Below are 21,332 nucleotides of genomic sequence, written 5' to 3'. Positions count from 1 at the left end.
GCCTACCTGTGCCTGGTAGCAAAAGCCTTAAGAGGGGTGTATTCAGAAAGGGAAAGAGGAGAATTCTCTTTCCCAGAAAATAAAGTATTTCAAGTTCTGATTAGATGCTAAAGCATGATATCACTCCTTAAGTAAACCAAGTTAATCATTTGTTAATAACACACTTTTTTATGATAATCACCATTACTCCTCATAAGCAATCATACAGACATTAACCTACTTTATATTAATTATGGGACAAAACTCAGAACAATGAGCCCAAACTTTAGTAATTGTACTCTCTTAATTCCTACTGTAACTCACTCTTGTATCTACTAAAAAACTATTTACAATTAAACACCAAATACTATTCTACTAAAAAGAATGCTTATTATTGCAAATGCAAGACTTTTGTGATGTCTATTACCTACAAAAATAATATTCAAGATACAGGAGTAACTTCAAGTCAAGACATTTGAGAATTTTAATGTTTCTCTATAAACTTTGGGGGAATAAGCTTTGCAATACTTTAGCATTTTTCATGTAACCTTTGTGAGGGAGAAGAAAACAACTTACTTTACGTTTTTTCTTTCCTTGTCCTTTTCTTCAAGCCTCTTCATGTCTCTAGCCGCCTGATCCTAATGAAACAAAAGCCTGTATGGAATCATATCCACTGAAAACATTACGAAGGGAATTTCTTTATAAAGAATTTTTAGATTTGAACTAGTGACATCACAGTTTTGGCTATGCATTTTGACAATTATATCTTGATGCAATCAAAGTGCACTTTTGACAATTTTTAAAATATTTATTTTGAAAGACAAAAAGCAGGGGAGGGGCAGAGAGAGAGAGAGAGAGAGAGAGAGAGGGAGAAAGAGAGAGAGAGAATCCCAAGCAGGCTCTGCGCTGTCAGTGCAGAGCTCGATGTGGGGCTTAAACTCACAAACTCTGAGAGCTTGACTTGAGCTGAAATCAAAAGTCAGACTCTTAACCAACTGAGCCATCTAGGCGCCTAACAATTATTTTTTCAAAGAGAAATGTTCTAAAATCTTGGTTATATATGGACTGCATTGCATACATGGAAAAATTAGAAAAAAATTCCTTGATTGGTTACTCTTTAAAAAAACGAATTGTGGCTGTAAAACGCCTTAAATTCAGGCAAATTGGCCTTTCTCAAAGCACAGCTTAAGACCTTTTACATCAAACTACCAATGCAGTAAAAAAACAAAAACAAAACAAAAAAAACCACGCAGATTTCTGGATCTGACTTTGGAAAAACTGTTCTCACCATTTGGCAATGTCTGGAGACATTTCTGGTTGCTTCTGGGTGGAAGGAGTGGGAAACGGGGGGGGGTTGTTACCAGTATCTAGTGGGTAAAGGCCACAGACACTGATAAATATCCTACAATACACAGGACGGCCCCCATAACAAATTAGCAAACCCCAAATGCCAAAGTCCTGAGGTTGGGAAAACACTGCTCTGAATCTACCAAACCAGAATCCTTGGAGATGGAGTTAAATGCATGTACTTCACATTTTTCACAGGCAAGTCTTGTATACAGCAAAGTGATAATCACTGATCTAACTCCCTGTTTTATACATGTGAAAATCAAGGTCAGAAGAATTAAGTAATTTTCCCCAAGGTTAAACACATCCTTGCGCTATTGTTTCTTGTTACAAAGCAAGTTTTTCTGATTTCTGTGATTTAAAAAACTGTCACTAACTATAACCTAGCATGGTCAGGTGTTCTATCTAATCAAATGTTCCCGATAAAGAGGAGTTATTCTAAAATGAAATACTACATACAAACAAATCTACTTTTTAAGGAACTGAGACAGACATACACTATACTCGAGACTGTAACTGAAGTGAAAATGACATAATGTAACATAAGGAAAGGGCGACAAACACAGGACATACTTTTTTTAAGCCCACATGAATCTTTTTTTTTTTGAAACACTTGCTAAAAATACATCTTCATCGTGAGTTCAAACACTAGAAAAGTTTACTTTCCAGAACAGAATATACCTGAGATCAAGGATTAATGCAATATTGTGGCAACAACACTCTCTCCAAGATCAGACAATATCCAGTCTCTCTATCCTAAAATCAGCAAAACCCTTTCCGACACTATCCCAAAAAACACCCAGAAGAATGATGCTATGTCAAAAAGATTTACCCTCCTACAGCTTCAACTACTTGAAATGCCAAACAGGAGAAACTGGGCCATTCTTGGATACTTCCACTCAAAAAGGGTTACACCAACTTGCGTTACTAAAAATTTAAATCTGAATTAAAACTGAGAAAATCAAGAAATGATTTTACTTATTCACCATTAGAGATTGCAAGATATAATGAAAAACAGCCCTTTGGGAAATGTCCGTACGTCAAGAAGATGGGGGGAGGGGCGGGGGGGGGGGGGGGAGAAAGATACATATACATGTAAGACATCCCAAACATGACAAACCATTTATCCCCTTTACTTGCAGAGAGAACAGCTTACCATACTTACTAAATTGTTACCATGTTGCAAAGCATGTGAAAGTTCTGAATAGTTCTGGTAAGTGTTATGGCAGAAATACAGTCCTACAAGAACTCAGATACAGAATGACACAGCAGAAAAGAATATGAGATTTGGAACTGATTCCGGCTCAGCTACTTATAAAGTGCATATTCTTTAAGAGGCAAGTAATTGGGGTTATTCTAAATCAAAGATGGGAAACTGAGTAATGGGTACCAATCTGACAATCAGTAGGAAGTAAACCAGGATAAGAAAAGTTTTCTTTTTCTTTAGGTATAGACATGCTTTGTTTGCATTTTAACAAGCAGGAATATTCTAAAGAAGCAAGCTCTAATTTTTCCTGTATCAATCACATGGCCCTGAGTCTTTTATTTTCTGATATTTGACAAGAGACCTAAGCTCAGAAAAATATTTCTCCACCGTAAGAAAACTACAACACGAGTGTGATGATAAACAGTTCTAAGTGGCAGCCTCAAAGTCAGGAAGATAAAACAGACTGATAGAACTAAGGTGAACCAGAAAAAGTGAGCCCTATCTAAAGGAGGCAACCATTTGCTCAGCACAAGCCTATTTTTGCCATGCAAAATGCAGGCTTAATACTGCCAGTGTCCACTTTTCAAGAGTCTGCACTTTTAGACAAAATCTCCTGATCTTAAAAATTCTGGCCCACATGTTTAAAAAGCAGTATCTAGGCCAAACAAAAATATCTATATTGGATTCTCTCTTCCCTCCTTTCTTAGAGAGGAGATCTGGCTTAAAACTTAGGTTACATGTAACTGAGAAACCTGGAAGGACTTTATTTCATAAGCAATGAAGTGACAGTTTTTAAGTAAGAGGAATAACACCATAAGCAACATGCTTTAGTCTAATTACTCTGTTTTTGTATACCACATAAATGGGAGAACAGAAAGCCTAAAACAGGGAGAAAATTTAGATCAGGCAAGAGGTAATGAAAGTGTAAAGCACACTGACTATAGTGGAAGCAGAAAGGAACAGACACAAAAAATACTACAAAGATGAACAGAACTTGCCAAAGGAGGGGAAAGGTAGCATGATTTACTGGAAAAAGCTAGGTTCTCAGGACTACTAAGCAAGAAAAAATATGGTCCCAGCTCTACCACAAAGCACCAATGGGATTTAGGACAAGGGCTCTGAATTACCATAGGGTTCAATTTATAATCTTCTTAGTTAAAAAATTACATTTCTATGTATTCTTTTCTGCCAATCCCTATTGTTATTTTGAGTATTAAATGAAGTCATGAACATGTTTGATTATCTGGCATTAAGAGGAATATATAAGACAAAGATCTGGTTGAGGAAGAAAAAGATGCCAGGGGGACACCATCCATGTAAAAATGGCCAATATGTTTTAGAAAAGCAGAGCTGAAACCAAAAAGAGACTGTGGAACTAAAGGCATGAATTATTCACACAGAAGTTAAGTTTTAGAAGTGGATGAGGTCACTAGGAATGTATGAAGAGTGAAAATAGCAAATCGACATAGAGAACTGTAAGAATAATCGTATCTGAGAAACTGGAAGAGGATCTTAATAACAGTAACAGACAACAGAGAGATATGTAATGATTTTTCTTGGTATGATGATATGGTAGTTATGTGTTTTAAGTGTTACAGAGGTGCAGAAATACAAATGGATGAAATGGTACGTCTGAGATTTACTTTAAAATAATCTCGGGGCGCCTGGGTGGCTCAGTCGGTTGAGCGTCCGACTTCAGCTCAGGTCACGATCTCACGTGAGTTCGAGCCCCGTGTCAGGCTCTGGGCTGATGGCTCAGAGCCTGGAGCCTGCTTCAGATTCTGTGTCTCCCTCTCTCACTGCCCCTCCCCCATTCATGCTCTCTTTCTGTCTCAAAAATAAACATTAAAAAAAAAAAATTTTAAATAAAAATAAAAAAAATAAAATAATCTAAAAGAGGGGGCTAGATAACACAAGATGGGCCAAAAGTTGCTTACTGATAAAGCAGGGTGAAGGGTACGTGGGAGCTCATTATTCTACTTACATGTGTTTGAAATTTTTCATAATAAAAAGTAAATAAATACAAAAGTCAGAGAAATGGAGAAAAAGGACAAAATACAAAATCACTAAAGCCTAGTGAGAAGAGTTTTAAGAAGGAAGTGGTTACAAATTTCAATTTCTACAGGGAGGTCATAGATGCTGATATTAAAAAATAAACATTAAAAGTACAGAATACAGGGGCGCCTGGGTGGCTCAGTTGGCTAAGCGGCCAACTTCGGCTCAGGTCATGATCTCACGGTTTGTGAGTTCGAGTCCCGCATCCAGCTCTGTGCTGACAGCTCAGAGCTTGAAGCCTGCTTCAGATTCTGTGTCTTCCTCTCTCTGACCCTCCCCCGTTCATGCTCTGTCTCTCTCTGTCTCAAAAATAAATAAACGTTAAAAAAAAATTTTTTTTTAATAAAAAAAAAAAGTACAGAATACCGAATTCATAATTTTAGCAAGTTCCTTAGAAGTTTAACTGCCTTACATAAATTGACACTGAATGAAATAATGTTCATTCCATTTAAGAATATACAAAGAAATATTAAAACTTACACACATACAAACCTTGAGCTACCCTTGTTCAAGGGTCACAGTTCAAATTTTTAGGCATTGATCATCTCTGAAAATGCTACAGGGCATGTGGATGTATGTTTAAGAAACTATAGAGTAGGAGAGCAAAATCCTCCCCAAAAACGGTCAGAAAGCAAATTCTGAATGACTGAATAACTAGGTTAATTTGGTATCTTTCTAACTACTGCAACTTCTAACAAAACAGCCTCGATACTTGCCTCCACTTCAGCCATGAATGCCTCCAAGGGATCATCATCGCTGTCAGAATCTGGTGGCTTGGAATGGAACTGCTGGCGGGTAGGTGAGTTTTCAGCAGGAATATAAGGCAAATCAACATTGCTAGAGTCTTCTTCCTCATCTTCAAAATATCTGAAAATTAAAAGGCACAATTAATAAAAGGAGTGTTTACTTTGGGGTTGGTGGATCCTTCATTCAACAGAAATTTTTACTATGGTATATGTAGGTTACTATTAAAAGATCTGAACTCTACATGTTAAATTAGAGATCTCCAGGCTTTAGCAAACAACCTAGTTATTATTGTTTAATATATACAAAATTCTAATACTGAGGAAAAAAAAGGGGGGGGGGGAACAGTCACACCAAATTCTCCCATTTCTAGCGTCTATTCAAATCACATTCTAGTTCTGTTAAAAGGGATGAGTTTTCAGTACAAATTTAGTATATCATTGTTAAATATAGATATATCAAATATTAGAGTTTGTGCTATGGAAAAAATTACTTTTGTATGAAATATTAAAAATCTAGTGTTTTTTTTTCTAATATAATCCTTCAAAAACATTTTAGCAATATATTCACAAGGCTAGGTAGGGACTTCAGAAATGTTGGGCTACTTTCTGAGGACAGAACACTTACAGTTAAAAATATATGCTCAGGGACACCTGGGTGGCTCAGTCGGTTGAGTATTGGACTCCTGATTCTGGCTGAGGTCATGACCTCACTGTTTTGTGAGTTTAAGTCCCATGTGGGCTCTGTGCTGACAACACGGAGCCTGGTTGAGATTCTCCCTTTTCCTGCCCTTCCCCTACTCATGCACGCATACGTGCACTCTCTCCCTCAAAATAAATAAATAATCTTTAAAATAAATAAATAAATGCTTAATCTAAAATCATTCCCCATACTTAAGTATGAAAAACAACTTCAAGGTCTGGAAAAGTATCCTTCTCTATAGCTCTTTATAAACTAAAACACAACAAAAACAATGTTTACATTTAACCTCAAAATTAAATAGTAATACAACCAAATATTAAATAAATAACAATTGCAGTTTAAAATTTTAAAGCATTTCAGGTTTTTGCAGGAATTATTTTAAAAGCTCTAACAACTGTTATGTGCTGTACACACACACGCATATTCATTTATATAGGTTTCATTTAACTAATGAAAAAGTATACTTGAATTGGTAAAATGCTCTTTAGAATAATGATCCTTGACTTTTCTAAGTCTTAAACATCTACTTCTGTATTCCTGCCACATACCAGTTTTTTACTTTTTTTTTTTTTTTTAACATTTATTCATATTTTGAGATAGAGTGTGAGTGAGGGAGGGGCAGAGAGAGAGGGAGACACAGAATCTGAAGAAGGCTCCAGGTTCTGAACTGACAGCACAGAGCCTGATGCGGGGCTCGAACTCACAGATTGTGAGATCATGACCTGGGCTGAAGTCGGACGCTTAACCGACTGAGCCACCCAGGCGCCCCGCAACAAACCAGTTTTTAAAGACACCGCTGTGTACTTGAAAAATTCCCATCTTGAGTTCTTAATTAAAAAAGGAAAAATCTCAAGCATGTCACACCAGGTTGGAAATAATAGCAGTGAGAGATTTCTTCAGAGTCAGTAAAAAATTTATAATCTATAGGAATTAGAGTTCAAACCTTTAAACCCCAGCTTTTATTAACAACCACTTTACCAAGTTTAAAAAGATAATTGTTAAATGTTTCCTGTGAACTGCTGGCAAAAATCTGAATAGATTTTTCTCCCACCATAAGATGTTGCAACCTGACAGTTTTCAGACTTGGGAGTTGAGACCAAATGTGTCTCTCTACCAGCTGTGACAACTGCCTGTGACAAAAACTTACATGGGGTCAATAAAAGACTTCAGTAAAGGTCATCAAAAACCACACGAATTATTTAAAAACTCTTCAGTCATATTTAGGTTTCAATGGCCTCAAATCTTTTTTGGAGCAAGGAAAGATATAAGCAAGCACATAAGCATCAGGTTCCTTACAAATGAGTAAACTCAACAATTTAACTTACTAGGAACAACACAATTCAGTGGGAAAAGCAATTGAAGAGATCTTATTATTATTTGGGAAACAAAGGGTTTCTTCATCTCACTTTCTGTTGTTGGAATGAGTATCTCAAAGCCCAACCTTTGCTCAATTACCAGGATTACCACTTACGCATTTTCTTCATCAAAGTTGGCCCGTTTAGATCCAATTTTGTAGAAAGAAGGGAGCTGTGGTGGAGCTGACTTTCCAAATCCGGAAGAAGAGCTGGTTGCCCCAAAGGCACTGTGGGACTGTTGTGGGAGTTTGGGTTCCTCCTTCTTTCCAGCACTGATGGCAAAACCTCCAAAGCCAAATCCCCTCTTGGTGCCTGGACCACCTTTATTCCAATTCATGGTGTCAATGACTTATCTGTTAGGAACAAGATACATTAATAATAAATTCAACTTTTATCAATAGCTCACGGAGTTTTATGTCCCTTCCAACTTCTACCTACATCTTTAAACTTCTGCCTCTCGATGAAAACTCTAACTTTGTACTTCAGCTATGCAATATGCTAACCTCAACAAACTGTCATATTTTCTAAAACACTGAAAAAACTGTTGTTCATTTTTTGGAATCACAATCCAAACAGGAATGCAAGATTTAATATCATCCTCTTCAAAATGATTTGACCACTAATTTAACATCTTTAAGCTGCCAAAAATACTCACAAGGTAACAAATATTTTGGGGATCTTATAGGTACTTGTGTTTGGCAACAAAAAGTACCAACAGAAAAAGACTTTAATCTCTTAATATTTATTCCCAGGAGTTTATATTATTGTCTACCAGGAAATAGATGATCCTCACCCCCCAAAAGAGACTAAAACAACCTATAATTATAATATAATGTAATGCTTATTGTAACAAAATCAAAGATTGTTCTCCAGTAATGATACCAAGAAGAATGAAAGAATCGAAACTTAAAAAGGTTAATTTAGTTATTTGTAGACAGTATCTATGTAATTGTCTCTGAAGGATACTTATGAACCACACATTAATTGAGCAATGCCCACTAGAACACTAGCCAGGAAGAAACCATGATTCACTGATCTGTTGCTTGAAGTACTAGTTAGCCAATGGTTAAGGATTACAATGAAATTTCCTGAGCATCAATCAAATCAGTTTAAAAACAATACTGTATTTTAAAAAATGCTATATTATCTTATTAGTCTTAGCTCCAAAAACCCTTTTTTTAACAACAGAAGCTACCTAAGTTTTATAGAAAAGCAGAAAACCCACAAAGCAAAAAGGAACAAAATTTTAAACTACTTGAAATTTCCTCTCCTAGATACATAATTTTAATATCTTTGCTATTTTTTCTGTACTATGTGTACACACACACACACACACACACACAATTTAAAAACAAACCATACTATATTGTTTTAATTACCAATTTCTTCACCTAAAGATACACTACGAAAATCTTTAAATGTCAATACATCTCTCCACTACTGTTTTATGATGTTGTGAAAACTATCACATATCTTTGTGCATACCTATAATTATTTCTTCAGGATCAATTTTCAAAATGCAATTGCTTAGCCAAAGGGAATATGTACTTTAACTTTTTAAAATTTTAATTACTACTTACATTTATGGAAAAGTACCTGATACACACTGAGTAAAATAAGAGCATGAAACAAGGTGGGTGGTATGGTTCAATGTAACTCAATATAAAAGCATGTGTTACATATACAGATAGCTGGAGGGCTGTTTCTCAAAATTTTAATGGCAGTTATTCCATTTTTACTTATTTCTTTGTATTAAGATTTACTATTAACAGGAAAAATTAAAATGTTTATAATGGACTCTGAAGCCAATGTGGAAAAAAGTTCCTAAAGCTGCTTTTTATGATGACATTGTTGAAAAGACCATTAACAATATGCTCTACTTTTCTGGTTCTATGCCCCTCCCCACATACACCTTGTAAGTTTTGTTTGAACTGTTATTATACAGCACGTAGTCCAGTCTACTGAGTATTAAATCTGATTTATGCTGTGTCAATCTCCACCCTTAGTTTCAAATAAGGAATTTCCTTTTTTTTGGGGGGGGTGGGGCGGGGGGGACTGTCTTTAATAGTTTTAGACCTTTTGGGGTGCCTGGTTGGCTCAGTCAATCAGTTAAGTGTCTGACTTCAGCTCAGGTCACGATCTTACAATCTGTGACTTCGAGCCCAGCATTGGGCTCTATGCTGACAGCCCAGAGTCTGCAGCCTGCTTTGGATTCTGTGTCTCATCTCTTCTGCTCCTCCCCTGCTGACACTCTCTCTGTCCTTAAAAAATAAACATTAGGGGCGCCTGAGTGGCTCTATCGGTTGGGCGACCAACTTCGGCTCAGGTCATGATCTCACGGTTTGTGGGTTCGAGCCCTGCGTCAGGCTCTGTGCTGACAGCTCGGAGCCTGGAGCCTGCTTCAGATTCTGTGTCTCCCTCTCTCTCTACCCCTCCCCTGCTCACATCCTGTGTCTATCGATAATGAATACATGTTAAAAAAAATTTAAAAAAAAACATTAAAAAAATAATAATTTTGGACCTTTCATTACAGTTACACGTGGCTAAAATAAGTACTTAATAAGTACTAGTTCGCTTGAATTTAATTAAGACCATCTCCTGCTTTCTTCTTGAATCCCTTAGGGAGAATCAACATAATTCTAATCAGATGGATGAAATTTAGTTACAATATTTATAAGCAAGAAAATTTTAGTATCTGATAATGTTGTTTAACCAATCTGTGAACCTGGCTTTACAAGAGCTATTCCCAAACAACAAAAATGATGGATCTGAATTTTAACCTCATTTTTCCTAATGTATATAAAATATTGCAATGGGCTAATAAATAAACAACAGAAATCAGAATGTAAGCAAAGGAAGGATGAAAAAAAAACATTCTGTAGGTTTGGGTAGACTTTAGGAATCACATGGGGGCATCAGGGTGGCTCAGTTGTTTAAGCATCTGACTTTCAGCTCAGAGCATGATCTCATGGTTCACAAGTTTGAGCACCTGCATCGGGCTCTGTGCTGACAGCTCAGAGTGTGGATCCTGCTTCAGGATCCGTGTCTCCCTCTTTCTCTGCCCCTCCCCAACTTGCACTCTGTCTGTCTCTCTCTCTCTCTCAAAAATAAACATTAAAAAAAAAAAAAAAAAAAAAAAAAAAAAGAATCACATGAACAATCTCCTAGCAGGGAAACTTTCAATGGTTTACTGAAAGCTTGCTGAGAAATGTCAGGGAGTGTACCAGGTGCTGGGGATTTATTTTATTTATTTAAGTCTATTTATTTTGAGAGAGAGTACACATGAGGGAGGAACAGAGAGAGAGAGAGAGACAGAGAGAGAGAGAGAGAGAACCCCAAGCAGACTCCGCACTGTCAGTACAGAGCATGACGTGGGGCTCCATTTCACGAACCAGGAGATCATGACCTGATCCAAAATCAAGCCGGACACTCAACCAAGTCACCCAGATGCCCCCAAGTTCTGGGCATTTACATATGAAAAATACAGTCCCATTTTCAAGGGGTTCATGGTGTGGTTGCTAATAAACCAACATGATGTGCTGTAGCACAGGTACTGCACAAAGTGCATTCACTCGTGGCCCAGGAAGGAGGTATTAAACCCAGGATGAATGGAGAAGACTCAGCTTTTCTGGAGATGATGCTGGTGTTCGGTTTTAAAATCTGAAGAGGCATTAGACCAGGGTAGAAGGGTGAGAGGAGGGCTTTTTTTTTTTTTTTAATTTTAGTTGTAACACATATAGTGCAATATTGGTTTCAGGAGAATTCAGTGGTTCATCAGTTACACACAACACCCAGTGCTTATCACAACAGGCCCCCGCCTTAGTACCCATCACCCATCTAGCCCATATCCCTCTGTCAACCCAGAATTTGTTTTTTATCATTAAGAGTCTCTTGTGGTTTGTTTCCCTCTCTTCTCCCCGCCCCCAACAAACGTTCATCTGTTTTGTTTCTTAAATTCACACGAGTGAAATCATATGGTATTTATCGTCCTCTGAATTATTTCACTTGGCATAGTACATTCTAGCTCCATCCATGTCATTACGAATGGCAAGAATTCATTGTTTCACGGCTGAGTAATATTCCATTGTATGTATACACACCACATCTTCTTTATCCATTCATCAGTTGATGGACATTTGGGCTCTCTCCATAGTTTGGCTATTGTTGATAATGCTGCTATATAAGCATTGAGGTGCACGTACCCCTTCGAATCTGTATTTTGGTAACCTTTGGGTAAATACCTATAATAATGCAATTCTTGCCTTATAGAGTGGTTCTATTTTTGGTCCCCCCCCCCTTTTTTTTTTAAAGTTTATTTTGAGAGAGAGAGTGAGAGCACTCGGGGGAGGGGCAGAGAGAGAGGGAGAGGGAGAAAGAACCCCAAGCAGGCTCCGTGCTGTCAGCAAGGAACCTGATGTGGAGCTCAATCTCATAAACCCGGAGTTGATGACCTGAGTTGAAGCCAAGTCAGATGCTTAACCAACTGAGACACCCAGGCACCCCTGTTTTTAGTTTCTTAAGAGAGGAAGGCATTTTAGATTGAGGAAACTGTAAGTAGTACCATGGAGAACTGGAAATAGTGCCATGCAGCTAGAGTTCAGTGAGACTTCTAGGAAAGTTGTAGGTCACATATTCAGAAGGACAGACAGGGCCCAGATGTTGCTATGCTAAAAATATACAAAACTGTACTTTACCAGCTATAAGAAATCATTACTTTTAAGCAAACAGGGGACATGTTTCAGATCAGTGTTGAAGAAAGATTAAATGGTAGACAATATGAAAAGTAGGAGGCAAGGAAAGTGGCTAAGAGGTTATCATAAAAATACAGATGTAATGGGGCGCCTGGGTGGCGCAGTCGGTTAAGCGTCCGACTTCAGCCAGGTCACGATCTCGCGGTCCGTGAGTTCGAGCCCCGCGTCGGGCTCTGGGCTGATGGCTCGGAGCCTGGAGCCTGTTTCCGATTCTGTGTCTCCCTCTCTCTCTGCCCCTCCCCCGTTCATGCTCTGTCTCTCTCTGTCCCAAAAATAAATAAACGTTGAAAAAAAAAATTTTTTTTTAAATAAAAAAATACAGATGTAAAGTAACATGGTACTGAACTAAGGAAGTGGCTACAAGGAAGGAGAAGGAGGGGGTGGATCTGAGTTATTGAGTGTCTATGAGAAAGTTCAATAGGGGCGGGTGAGTGACAAGTGGATGTGGAAGCTAAGGAGCAAGGAAAGGTCTAGAATAAGTTTGGAAGTGTCTGGCTTTTACAGATTGGGGGAATGGTGGGGCCATTTACAGAGATAGAAGCCTAGAAAAGCCACGCTTGGAGAAGCAGGCAGAACAGGAGATGGGAGAGCTAAGGAAAGATGCTAACTTCATCTTTCTATAACTTCAAAAAGGGTCTGTGTTGGAGTACAGATGTGATACAAGACATGTGCATTTGAGGTTACTGGTACAGATAAGCTAGCAGAGAGAGGGCACAGAGAGTGAGAAAAGGGACAAGACAAATGTTAGGGTTGATAAACAGTTAGGAGTGGGCAGGGGAAAAGAAACTCATGTGGCAACCTGAGGAGGAAAGGAGGAAGGGGGCACAGTAGAGAATAGTGGCATAGAAGAGGAGAGAAATTTTACAGGCAGAAAGAAATGTCCAATGTTCCATTTTCAATGGAAATATGTTTGTTTGTTTGTTTGTTTTTAATTTTTTTTTCAACGTTTATTTATTTTTGGGACAGAGAGAGACAGAGCATGAACGGGGGAGGGGCAGAGAGAGAGGGAGACACAGAATCGGAAACAGGCTCCAGGCTCCGAGCCATCAGCCCAGAGCCCGACGCGGGGCTCGAACTCACGGACCGCGAGATCGTGACCTGGCTGAAGTCGGACGCTTAACCGACTGCGCCACCCAGGCGCCCCTGTTTGTTTTTTTTTTAATGGAAATATGTTTGAAGGGGAGCCTGGGTGGCTCAGTCAGTTACGTGTCCGACTTCAGTTCATGTCGTGATCTGGTGGTAGATCCTGGATTGGGCTCTTTGCTCACAACTCAGAGCCTGGAACCTATTTCAGATTCTTTTTCCCTCCTCTCTCTGCCCCTTCCCTGCCCTCTCTCTCTCTCTCTCAAAAACAAAATAAACATTAAAAACATTGTTTTTTGTTGGATGAATAAATATACATTCAGGCTCTTCAAAATTCAACCCAGTATTTGTGAAAACCATCATCTTCCATTATTACAAACCCTGCCATCCAACCTTCCTGATTAAATCTAAGCCAATCATCCTCAATGTACCATTAATTCTTTAGTGTTGACAATAATGCTTCCTGTTCAACTATGTAGGCTTTACTACCTAGGTATACGACTACAGATCCTTGACAATCAGAGGTTTGAGGGATAACTGATACAACAAGCAAAAGACAGCTAACCTAATCTCTATTTGGTTGAATGTTTAAAAAAAAGAAAAAGATGAACCCTCCTCTGTTTTAAAACTAATTTCCATTCTCTAAGCAAATATTGTTTGGAGAAGAGACATCTAGTGGAGAGTTAAGAAAGAAATAAACATAGTGAGATTTAAAAATTAACTATAGTCCTGCTATTTGTGGGTCTTCTCAAAGCTCCCTTTATTTGGTCTTAACATACACGCACACATACACATGCTTCTAAGCCTCCTCTCAGATAATAATAACATAATAATATGCCTGGTACATCCTTCCTACCAAGCTGGCAAACTCCTATCAAACAGCTCTGAAACTTCACCTCTGCCTCCCTAAACACTTCTCACATTGACAAGATGAAAACACCTGCAAGCTTCAGTCCCTGCAAAATCACCACATGGCTTCCACACCCAGTTAAAGTTCAGACTTCCTTAAAAACAACAAACCACCAAAAAATCCTAAATAACCCAAGTTAAACATAGGCAAAGTACTTGAATAGACATTTCTCCAAAGAAGATATATAAATGGTCAATAAGCATATGAAAAGATGCTCATCCCTAGTGAAGGGAAATGTAAATGAAAACCACATCCCCGGGGCGCCTGGGTGGCTTGGTCGGTTAAGTGTCCGACTGGCTCAGGTCATGATCTCACGGGCCGGGCCGTGAGTTCAAGCCCCGGGTTGGGCTCTGTGCTGACAGCTCAGAGCCTGGAGCCTGTTTCGGATTCTGTGTCTCCCTCTCTCTCTGCCCCTCCCCTGTTCATGCTCTGTCTCTCTCTGTCTCAAAAATAAATAAACGTTAAAAAAAAAAAAAAAAAGAAAACCACATCCCCTCATACTCTTTAGGATGACTACTAAAAAACAAAACAAAAACAAACAACACAACAGAAAATAACAAGTGTTGGCAAGGATATGGAGAAACTGGAACCCTGTATAGTGCTGGTGGTAACATAAAATGGTTGAGCCACTGTGGAAAACATTATGGTGGTTCTTCAAAAAACGAATCCTAGAACTACCATATAAGCCAGCAATTCCACTTCTGGGTGGAATATCCCCAAAAGAACTGAAAGCAGGAACAGACATCTGACCTATGATTTTTTTTTTTTTTTTTTTTTTGAGACAGAGAGAATGAGCATGGGAGAGTGCAAGGGGGGTAGGGGCAGAAGGAGAGGGAGAGAGAATCTCAAGCAAGCTCCACACCCAGCACAGACCCGATGTGGGGCTCAATCTCATGACTGTGAGGTCATGACCTGAGCTGAAATCAAGTCAGATGCTTAACCTACTGAGCCACTGAGGTGCCCCTCTGAACCATGATCTATCTTAGCAGTACAATTCACAACAGTCAAAAGATGGCAGGAACCTAAGTGACCATTGATAGATGAGTAAACTAAATGGGATATGTATGCACACACACACACACATATATATATACACACACATACACTATGTAAACACGTACATATATCAACATTATTCAGCCTTAAAAAGGAAGGAAATTCTGACTTGTGCTACAACATGAATGAAACTTGAGGACATCACGTTAAGGAAATAAGCCAGTCAAAAAGGACAAACAGTGTATGATTCCACTTGTATTAGGCAGAATATAGTCAAACTCAGAGACAGAAAATAGAACAGGTTGGGGCACCTGGGTGCTCAGTCTGTTAAGCGTCCAACTCTCGATTTCAGCTCGGGTCATGATTTCATGGTTTGTGAGACTGAGTCCAGCATCAGGCTCTATGCTAACAGCATGAAGGCTGCTTGGGGTTCTCTCTCTCCCTCTTTCTCTACCCCTCCCACACTTGTGCTGTCAAGTAAACAAACCAATAATTAAAAGTTATAAATAATAAATTTAAAAAATTAAAAGATAATTAAATATATAATTAAAATAATAAATTAAGGGGCGCCTGGGTGGCGCAGTCGGTTAAGCGTCCGACTTCAGCCAGGACACGATCTCGCGGTCCGTGAGTTCGAGCCCCGCGTCGGGCTCTGGGCTGATGGCTCAGAGCCTGGAGCCTGTTTCCGATTCTGTGTCTCCCTCTCTCTCTGCCCCTCCCCCGTTCATGCTCTGTCTCTCTCTGTTCCAAAAATAAATAAACGTTGAAAAAAATAAAATAATAAATTAAAAAAAATAATAAAGTAGAATTGGTTGCTAAAGCCCAGGAGTGCAGAGGAATGGGGAGTTATTGTTTAATGGGTATACAGTCTCAGTTTTACAAGATAAAAAGAGTTCTGTGAACACTATGGTGGTGATGGCAGCACAACAATGTGGATGTAATCAACGCCACTGAACTATACGCTCAAAATGGGTTAAGATTTTTCTATGTGTATTATAAAAACAAAAAAATCATGAAAATTAAAGGATTAGAATTCCATTTGCACAAGTGTTTTTAGGTTGCTATTTTATTAGTTTATAAGGAATAATGCTGTCTAGACCTCAGTCTCTACTCTGAAATGCAAACATATTTGTGAAACTTTGATTACATCCTTTTCTTTAAAAAAAAAAAAAAAAAAAAACACCCCGCTTTTTAAAATTTCTAATTTGATGGGGCGCCTGGGTGGCTCAGTCGGTTAAGCGGCCGACTTTGGCTCAGGTCATGATCTCGCAGTCCGTGAGTTCGAGCCCCACGTCGGGCTCTGTGCTGACCACTCAGAGCCTGGAGCCTGTTTCAGATTCTGTGTCTCCCTCTCTCTCTGACCCTCCCCCGTTCATGCTCTGTCTCTCTCTGTCTCAAAAATAAATAAACATTAAAAAAAAAATTTTTTAAATAAAATTTCTAATTTGAGGGGCACCTGGGTGGCTCAGTAGGTTAAGTGTCCGACTCTTGATTTCCGCTCAGGTCCCAGATCTCTCAGTTGATGAGATGGAGCCCTGCCTCCATCTGTGCTGACAGGTTGGAGGCTGCTTGGGATTCTCTCTCTCCCTCTTTCTGCCCCTCCCCTGCTCTCACACACTCATGCCCCCCCCCCCCCCGCCCAGTGTTCTTTCTCTCTCTAAATAAACATCTAAACATAAAATTTCTAATTTAAAAATAATTAGCTCTGTAATAGAAGCATAAACAAAGTTTAGTGAGCACCTGCTTTAAAGAGAACCTAAGTCTGGTCTTAGTAATAACTTTATTTTATACTGACCACTAACTACTTTGTTATGTGTCGATGCTATGAGGGATACCTCTCCTTACCGTCTCCATCTCCACTATAGCAAGAATTTCTTAACAAGTCCCTGTTACCCAGCCTCTACACCACTACCAGAGTGATCAATAATTCACAATGTACTGAGTACCTATTTTGCCAGACCCTTTTCTAGGTGCTTTGGATATAGTAACACAATCAGACACAGTCCCAGCCCTCAGGGAGTTCAGTCTAGTCCAGGAGAAAGAAAAACCAAATCATAATTTCAGGTAGTAAAAGTGCTATCAAACCAAACCAAGAAAAAAGCAAGCAAGAAGAGGTAAGCTATTACAAGAGAAAGAAATCAGGTAAGGCCTCTCTGAGATGACTGATAGCTGACAATTAACAAGTGACCCTCCACCCCCTCAACTCTACTGTTCTAAGAATGTCTGTTTCATTGGAAAAGTCTTGGTGATGTACATCTAGAGACTGTATCTACAACCAGCAAATATTCCGTAAGCTATGAAAAATGTCTATGTGCTAAAGTATAAAAAAAATGAGAGATACATAGCAAAAGAGAAAATGAATTTTCACCTCCTTTGGTCTGTTAATAGTGTGGAACTAGGGAAAGTCATATGACTTTCGGTGGGCCAATGCTTAGGAAAAACCCTCTTCCAGGTTTTTTCAGATCCTGACCCCGAACCTTCCTGCCGCATTTCTCATTCTGTCATTCCCTTCAGTTCAGTAGCTCTCCACAGTTAGTCAATCAAGCTGGAACGAGACTCTCCATTGTGGCAACAAACTATATACTTCACCATTCATATCTCCCAGGGTTTTCATGCATGCATCAGTGTTCCCAGAAAACCAAGCACTTTGGTAAATGCCTTTCCCTTAACCTGGATTCCTTCCCCACCAAATCTCTCACTTATACCTACCTAAGTCTTCTCCTTCAAAGTCCATCTCACATAACAACTCCTAGAACCTATGACATGAATACAACTCCCCCAGAGAAGTGGTAGCTCATTCCTTAAACTCCTCTTCTAGTCTTAAAACACCCAATATTTAATCATAACTATTAGTGCTCTTTCTCTCACCAACTCCAAGTTACAAGTTTTATAGGTGAAGAAGCTGACTTACTCATTTTTTATCTCTTTTCTTTTCCACAACATGTACTCATTATTCATGTTTATTCAATATGCAGGAGTCCCAAGGAGAAAAACTAAAGACACCATAAAGTCTCACTTGGTATGGTTCTAGGTAATAAAATGCTATGACTTAGTAGAAAATTGTAACAGCATCGTAAACTAGCACAGACTATGCAACCAGAATATGTTCACAAACTCTAGCTTTGCCACTAACTTGATGTGAACCTCAAAAAAGTCATTTGGCTTCTCTGGGCCTACTAAGATAGTGAGAATATCACCTACTTGACAGGGTTGGTATGAAAAATTGAGTTCATACAGAAAAATACACTTACAAGAAAGCTGGGCACATAGTAGGTGCACAATATGTATTAGCCATCATGTTTATCATTATTATTATTTCTCCAGAAGTCAATTTCTCCACTGGTAAATGGAGAATATCAAGCCAGAGTTCTCTAATCTCTTTCAACTCAGGGATCCCATACAAGTGCCACAAGACACTGAAGATGTCAGAGATCATGAAGAGCTGACAAGTGGGGATGGCTTCGTAAGACAGCTAGAACCCCAGGCACAGAAAGATGCAAGCTGATTAGAGAAGTGTGAAGAAAGAAAACATTTTAAGGAGGAAAGCTAGATATAGCCAAGGTTAGGAAGAATAAGCAAAGGCAGAATAAGCGTGGAACATAAGGAAGATAATTTGGCTAGGGTACATGTTTTGGGCAATGATGAAAAATAAGATCTGATCTAAATGACTTTTTTTTTTTAATTTTTTTTTTTCAACGTTTATTTATTTTTGGGACAGAAAGAGACAGAGCATGAACGGGGGAGGGGCAGAGAGAGAGGGAGACACAGAATCGGAAACAGGCTCCAGGCTCTGAGCCATCAGCCCAGAGCCTGACGCGGGGCTCGAACCCCCGGACTGCGAGATCGTGACCTGGCTGAAGTCGGACGCTTAAGCGACTGCGCCACCCAGGCGCCCCTAAATGACTTTTAACAACAGTGGACTACAAAACAATTGATTATAAAACCATGTTACTTATCATTTGTTTCTGGAATTGGAGAAACCTCTAGTGACGATTTGCATCCACTCTAATAATCTGCCCTGAGAACATCTCACACACTATACACTGGGCACTATACATTCTTAAATTAGAATCTATACAAAACCCAAGAATTTCTTCATATTCTTCTAAAGCCAAATACGAGTAAATTCTGGTTACATTTATTCTGGAAGCCTTTTTTCCCCTCTCTGTTAGCTTAAAGAAACTAAGATGATCATATGAATTTGGTAAAATTAGAATATAAAGAAATTCATTTCTCTGTGAATTACAATAAATTGTAACAATGTAAGTCAGATCATACCACTCCTCTGCTCAAAAGCCTCAGATGATTCCCAACTCAGGCAGAGATAAAGTGAAATCCTCATAACAGCCTAAAAGTTCCTGGCTGTTCTGGCGCTCCTCCTCCAGATCCTCCCTGACCTTCTCTCCTACTACTCCTTTGCTCACAGTGGTCCAAAGCACAATGGTCTTCTAACTGTTCCTCTAACAGGCCAGCATTGTCCTCTTCAAGGTCTTTACACTTGCTGTTCCCTCTGCCTGGAACCCTCCTTTCCCCAGATACTACTGGGCTCACTCCCTCATCTACTTAAATATCAGCTTGTTTGTACTGATCTCCCTGACTGCCCTATTTCAAAATGCAATGCCTCCCCAACCTTCTTTCTAGCCCCCCCTTTTTAAGCCTAAATCCATAATCATCTTCTAACATACAGTATAATTTACTTATTTATTTATTATCTCTCTTCCCCCCACTATAAAGTAAGACGCAGGACGGCAAGGGTCACAGACGTAGAACAGTGCTAGAAAACAGGCACGCAGCAAATGTCAATAAAAATATTCCTTGAATGAACTGCAGATTAGGCCATATAATTCCCCTTCTAGGTAAAGGAACATACAACATACTTTTCCCCTCCCACCGCTGAAAGTCTAAAATTTAATTTTTGTATGAAACACGTATTGTTCACCTCCTATGTGCCAGAACTGAGCTTGGTTCTGGAAAGTTCAAGTGAATTAAGACATAATATCTGCCCTTTAGGAGCTCCAGGGCGTGCATATGGAGAATGGACATAAAGATATCATTTCCAAAAAAACCCAATATACGACTAGAGAAAATTAAATGACCACCTAAACAACTGAGGAGCAAAGGGGGAATCACCACTAAGGTAATAAGGAAAGCTAGGATTCCCCCAAATACTCGACTGGTAGGATAGTTCCTCCTTATAGTATTGGTGTGTATGCTTGCAACTCCACATAAATTATTTACTCGCATCAGATAGGCTCTTAAGTAGGCCGCAAAAAAGTTTGTGCGACGATAGTGATGTACTCAAGGCTGCACAAAGATCACTGTTTCTGTCTTCCGATTTGGCAACTTTTGCCTATCGGGTCTCCCCGATTTGGAGGCTTGCATCTGCCAAGTGCTGCCGACTTGGGTCAGAACCCTCCTTGTGGCTATCCCTGCCCAGAGACCGGCACCCTGCAAATCCCTTTCTTAGCAGGACGGGCGGGCGCCGCCTCCGGAAAGCCGCCAACTGGGCCAGAATGAGAGTTACGGGAGAAGCGGGAGCCGTGGGAGGGCAACGAGGTTGGGGAGGACCCCTAGAGGCCTCGGCCTCGCACTCCCACCCCTCCCGGCCCCCTGGGTCTCCGGTGCCCCAAAGCTCCGCAGACTCTTTGTTAAGCGAGGCCGCGGTTCCCTGGCCCTCGCTAGGCCCCGCAGTTGCCTCCAATGGCCCCGAGGGGTAGCGACCCTGAGTCCAGAACCTCCTCGCACAGACCTGCTGCTTTGGCTGCAGCGGCAGCTGATACTACCGCCGACGCGGAGAATCCCAAGGCCAGAGGACGCGCGGTCCAGGCCGCGTCCGCCGCGCTCCTTCCTCTCCGCCCCCTTCACCACCGCCGCCGCCTCCGCCGCCGCCGCTTCTCGGCCCGTTGCTGACCGGGGGGAGGGGAATGCAAAGCTGACATGCGCAGTGCAGAGAGAGCGGGCCGGAAGGCGGAGCCTCGGGCTACGGTTCCCGGAAGGCGCCGCGGGCTCCGGACCTTAAAGCTCCAGAACACCTCGCAGAATTTCACTCTCCGGACACTGATGCTTTGAGAGGGGCAGTGCTTGTAGCCCGAGAAGTGGGCCTACGGGTGAAGAAAGCGTAGCAGTGATAGCCGCCTAGAAATCTCAAGAAAAGGCCTTGGGCAGAAACTACTTATACATAAAATTGTGGACTCCCTAAACTC

General features: G+C 40.0%; 1 protein-coding gene across 2 annotated transcripts in view; it reads right to left on the bottom strand.

Annotated features, from left to right (window-relative positions):
- Positions 1 to 21,225, bottom strand: part of DDX42 (DEAD-box helicase 42) — a 41,320-nt gene extending 20,095 nt beyond the window's left edge. Inside the window, exons 1-4 of one of the 2 annotated variants that reach the window (XM_045489413.1) lie at positions 20,879 to 21,225; positions 7,506 to 7,742; positions 5,305 to 5,455; positions 556 to 617 (exon numbers count right to left, since the gene is read on the bottom strand). In XM_045489413.1, coding sequence (XP_045345369.1) covers positions 556 to 617; positions 5,305 to 5,455; positions 7,506 to 7,726 — 434 coding nt within the window. In that variant the 5' untranslated portion in view covers positions 7,727 to 7,742; positions 20,879 to 21,225. Of the gene's footprint in view, positions 1 to 555; positions 618 to 5,304; positions 5,456 to 7,505; positions 7,743 to 20,878 lie in introns of those variants that run through there. The other variant, XM_045489414.1, reaches the window with a different exon arrangement.
- Between the last annotated feature and the right edge of the window lie 107 nt (positions 21,226 to 21,332).

This window comes from Leopardus geoffroyi, chromosome E1 (genome assembly GCF_018350155.1).
Source record: "Leopardus geoffroyi isolate Oge1 chromosome E1, O.geoffroyi_Oge1_pat1.0, whole genome shotgun sequence".
Taxonomy (NCBI): domain Eukaryota; kingdom Metazoa; phylum Chordata; class Mammalia; order Carnivora; family Felidae; genus Leopardus; species Leopardus geoffroyi.
The sequence above is the reverse complement of the archived record's forward strand: the minus strand, read 5'-3'. Positions and strand labels throughout refer to the sequence as shown.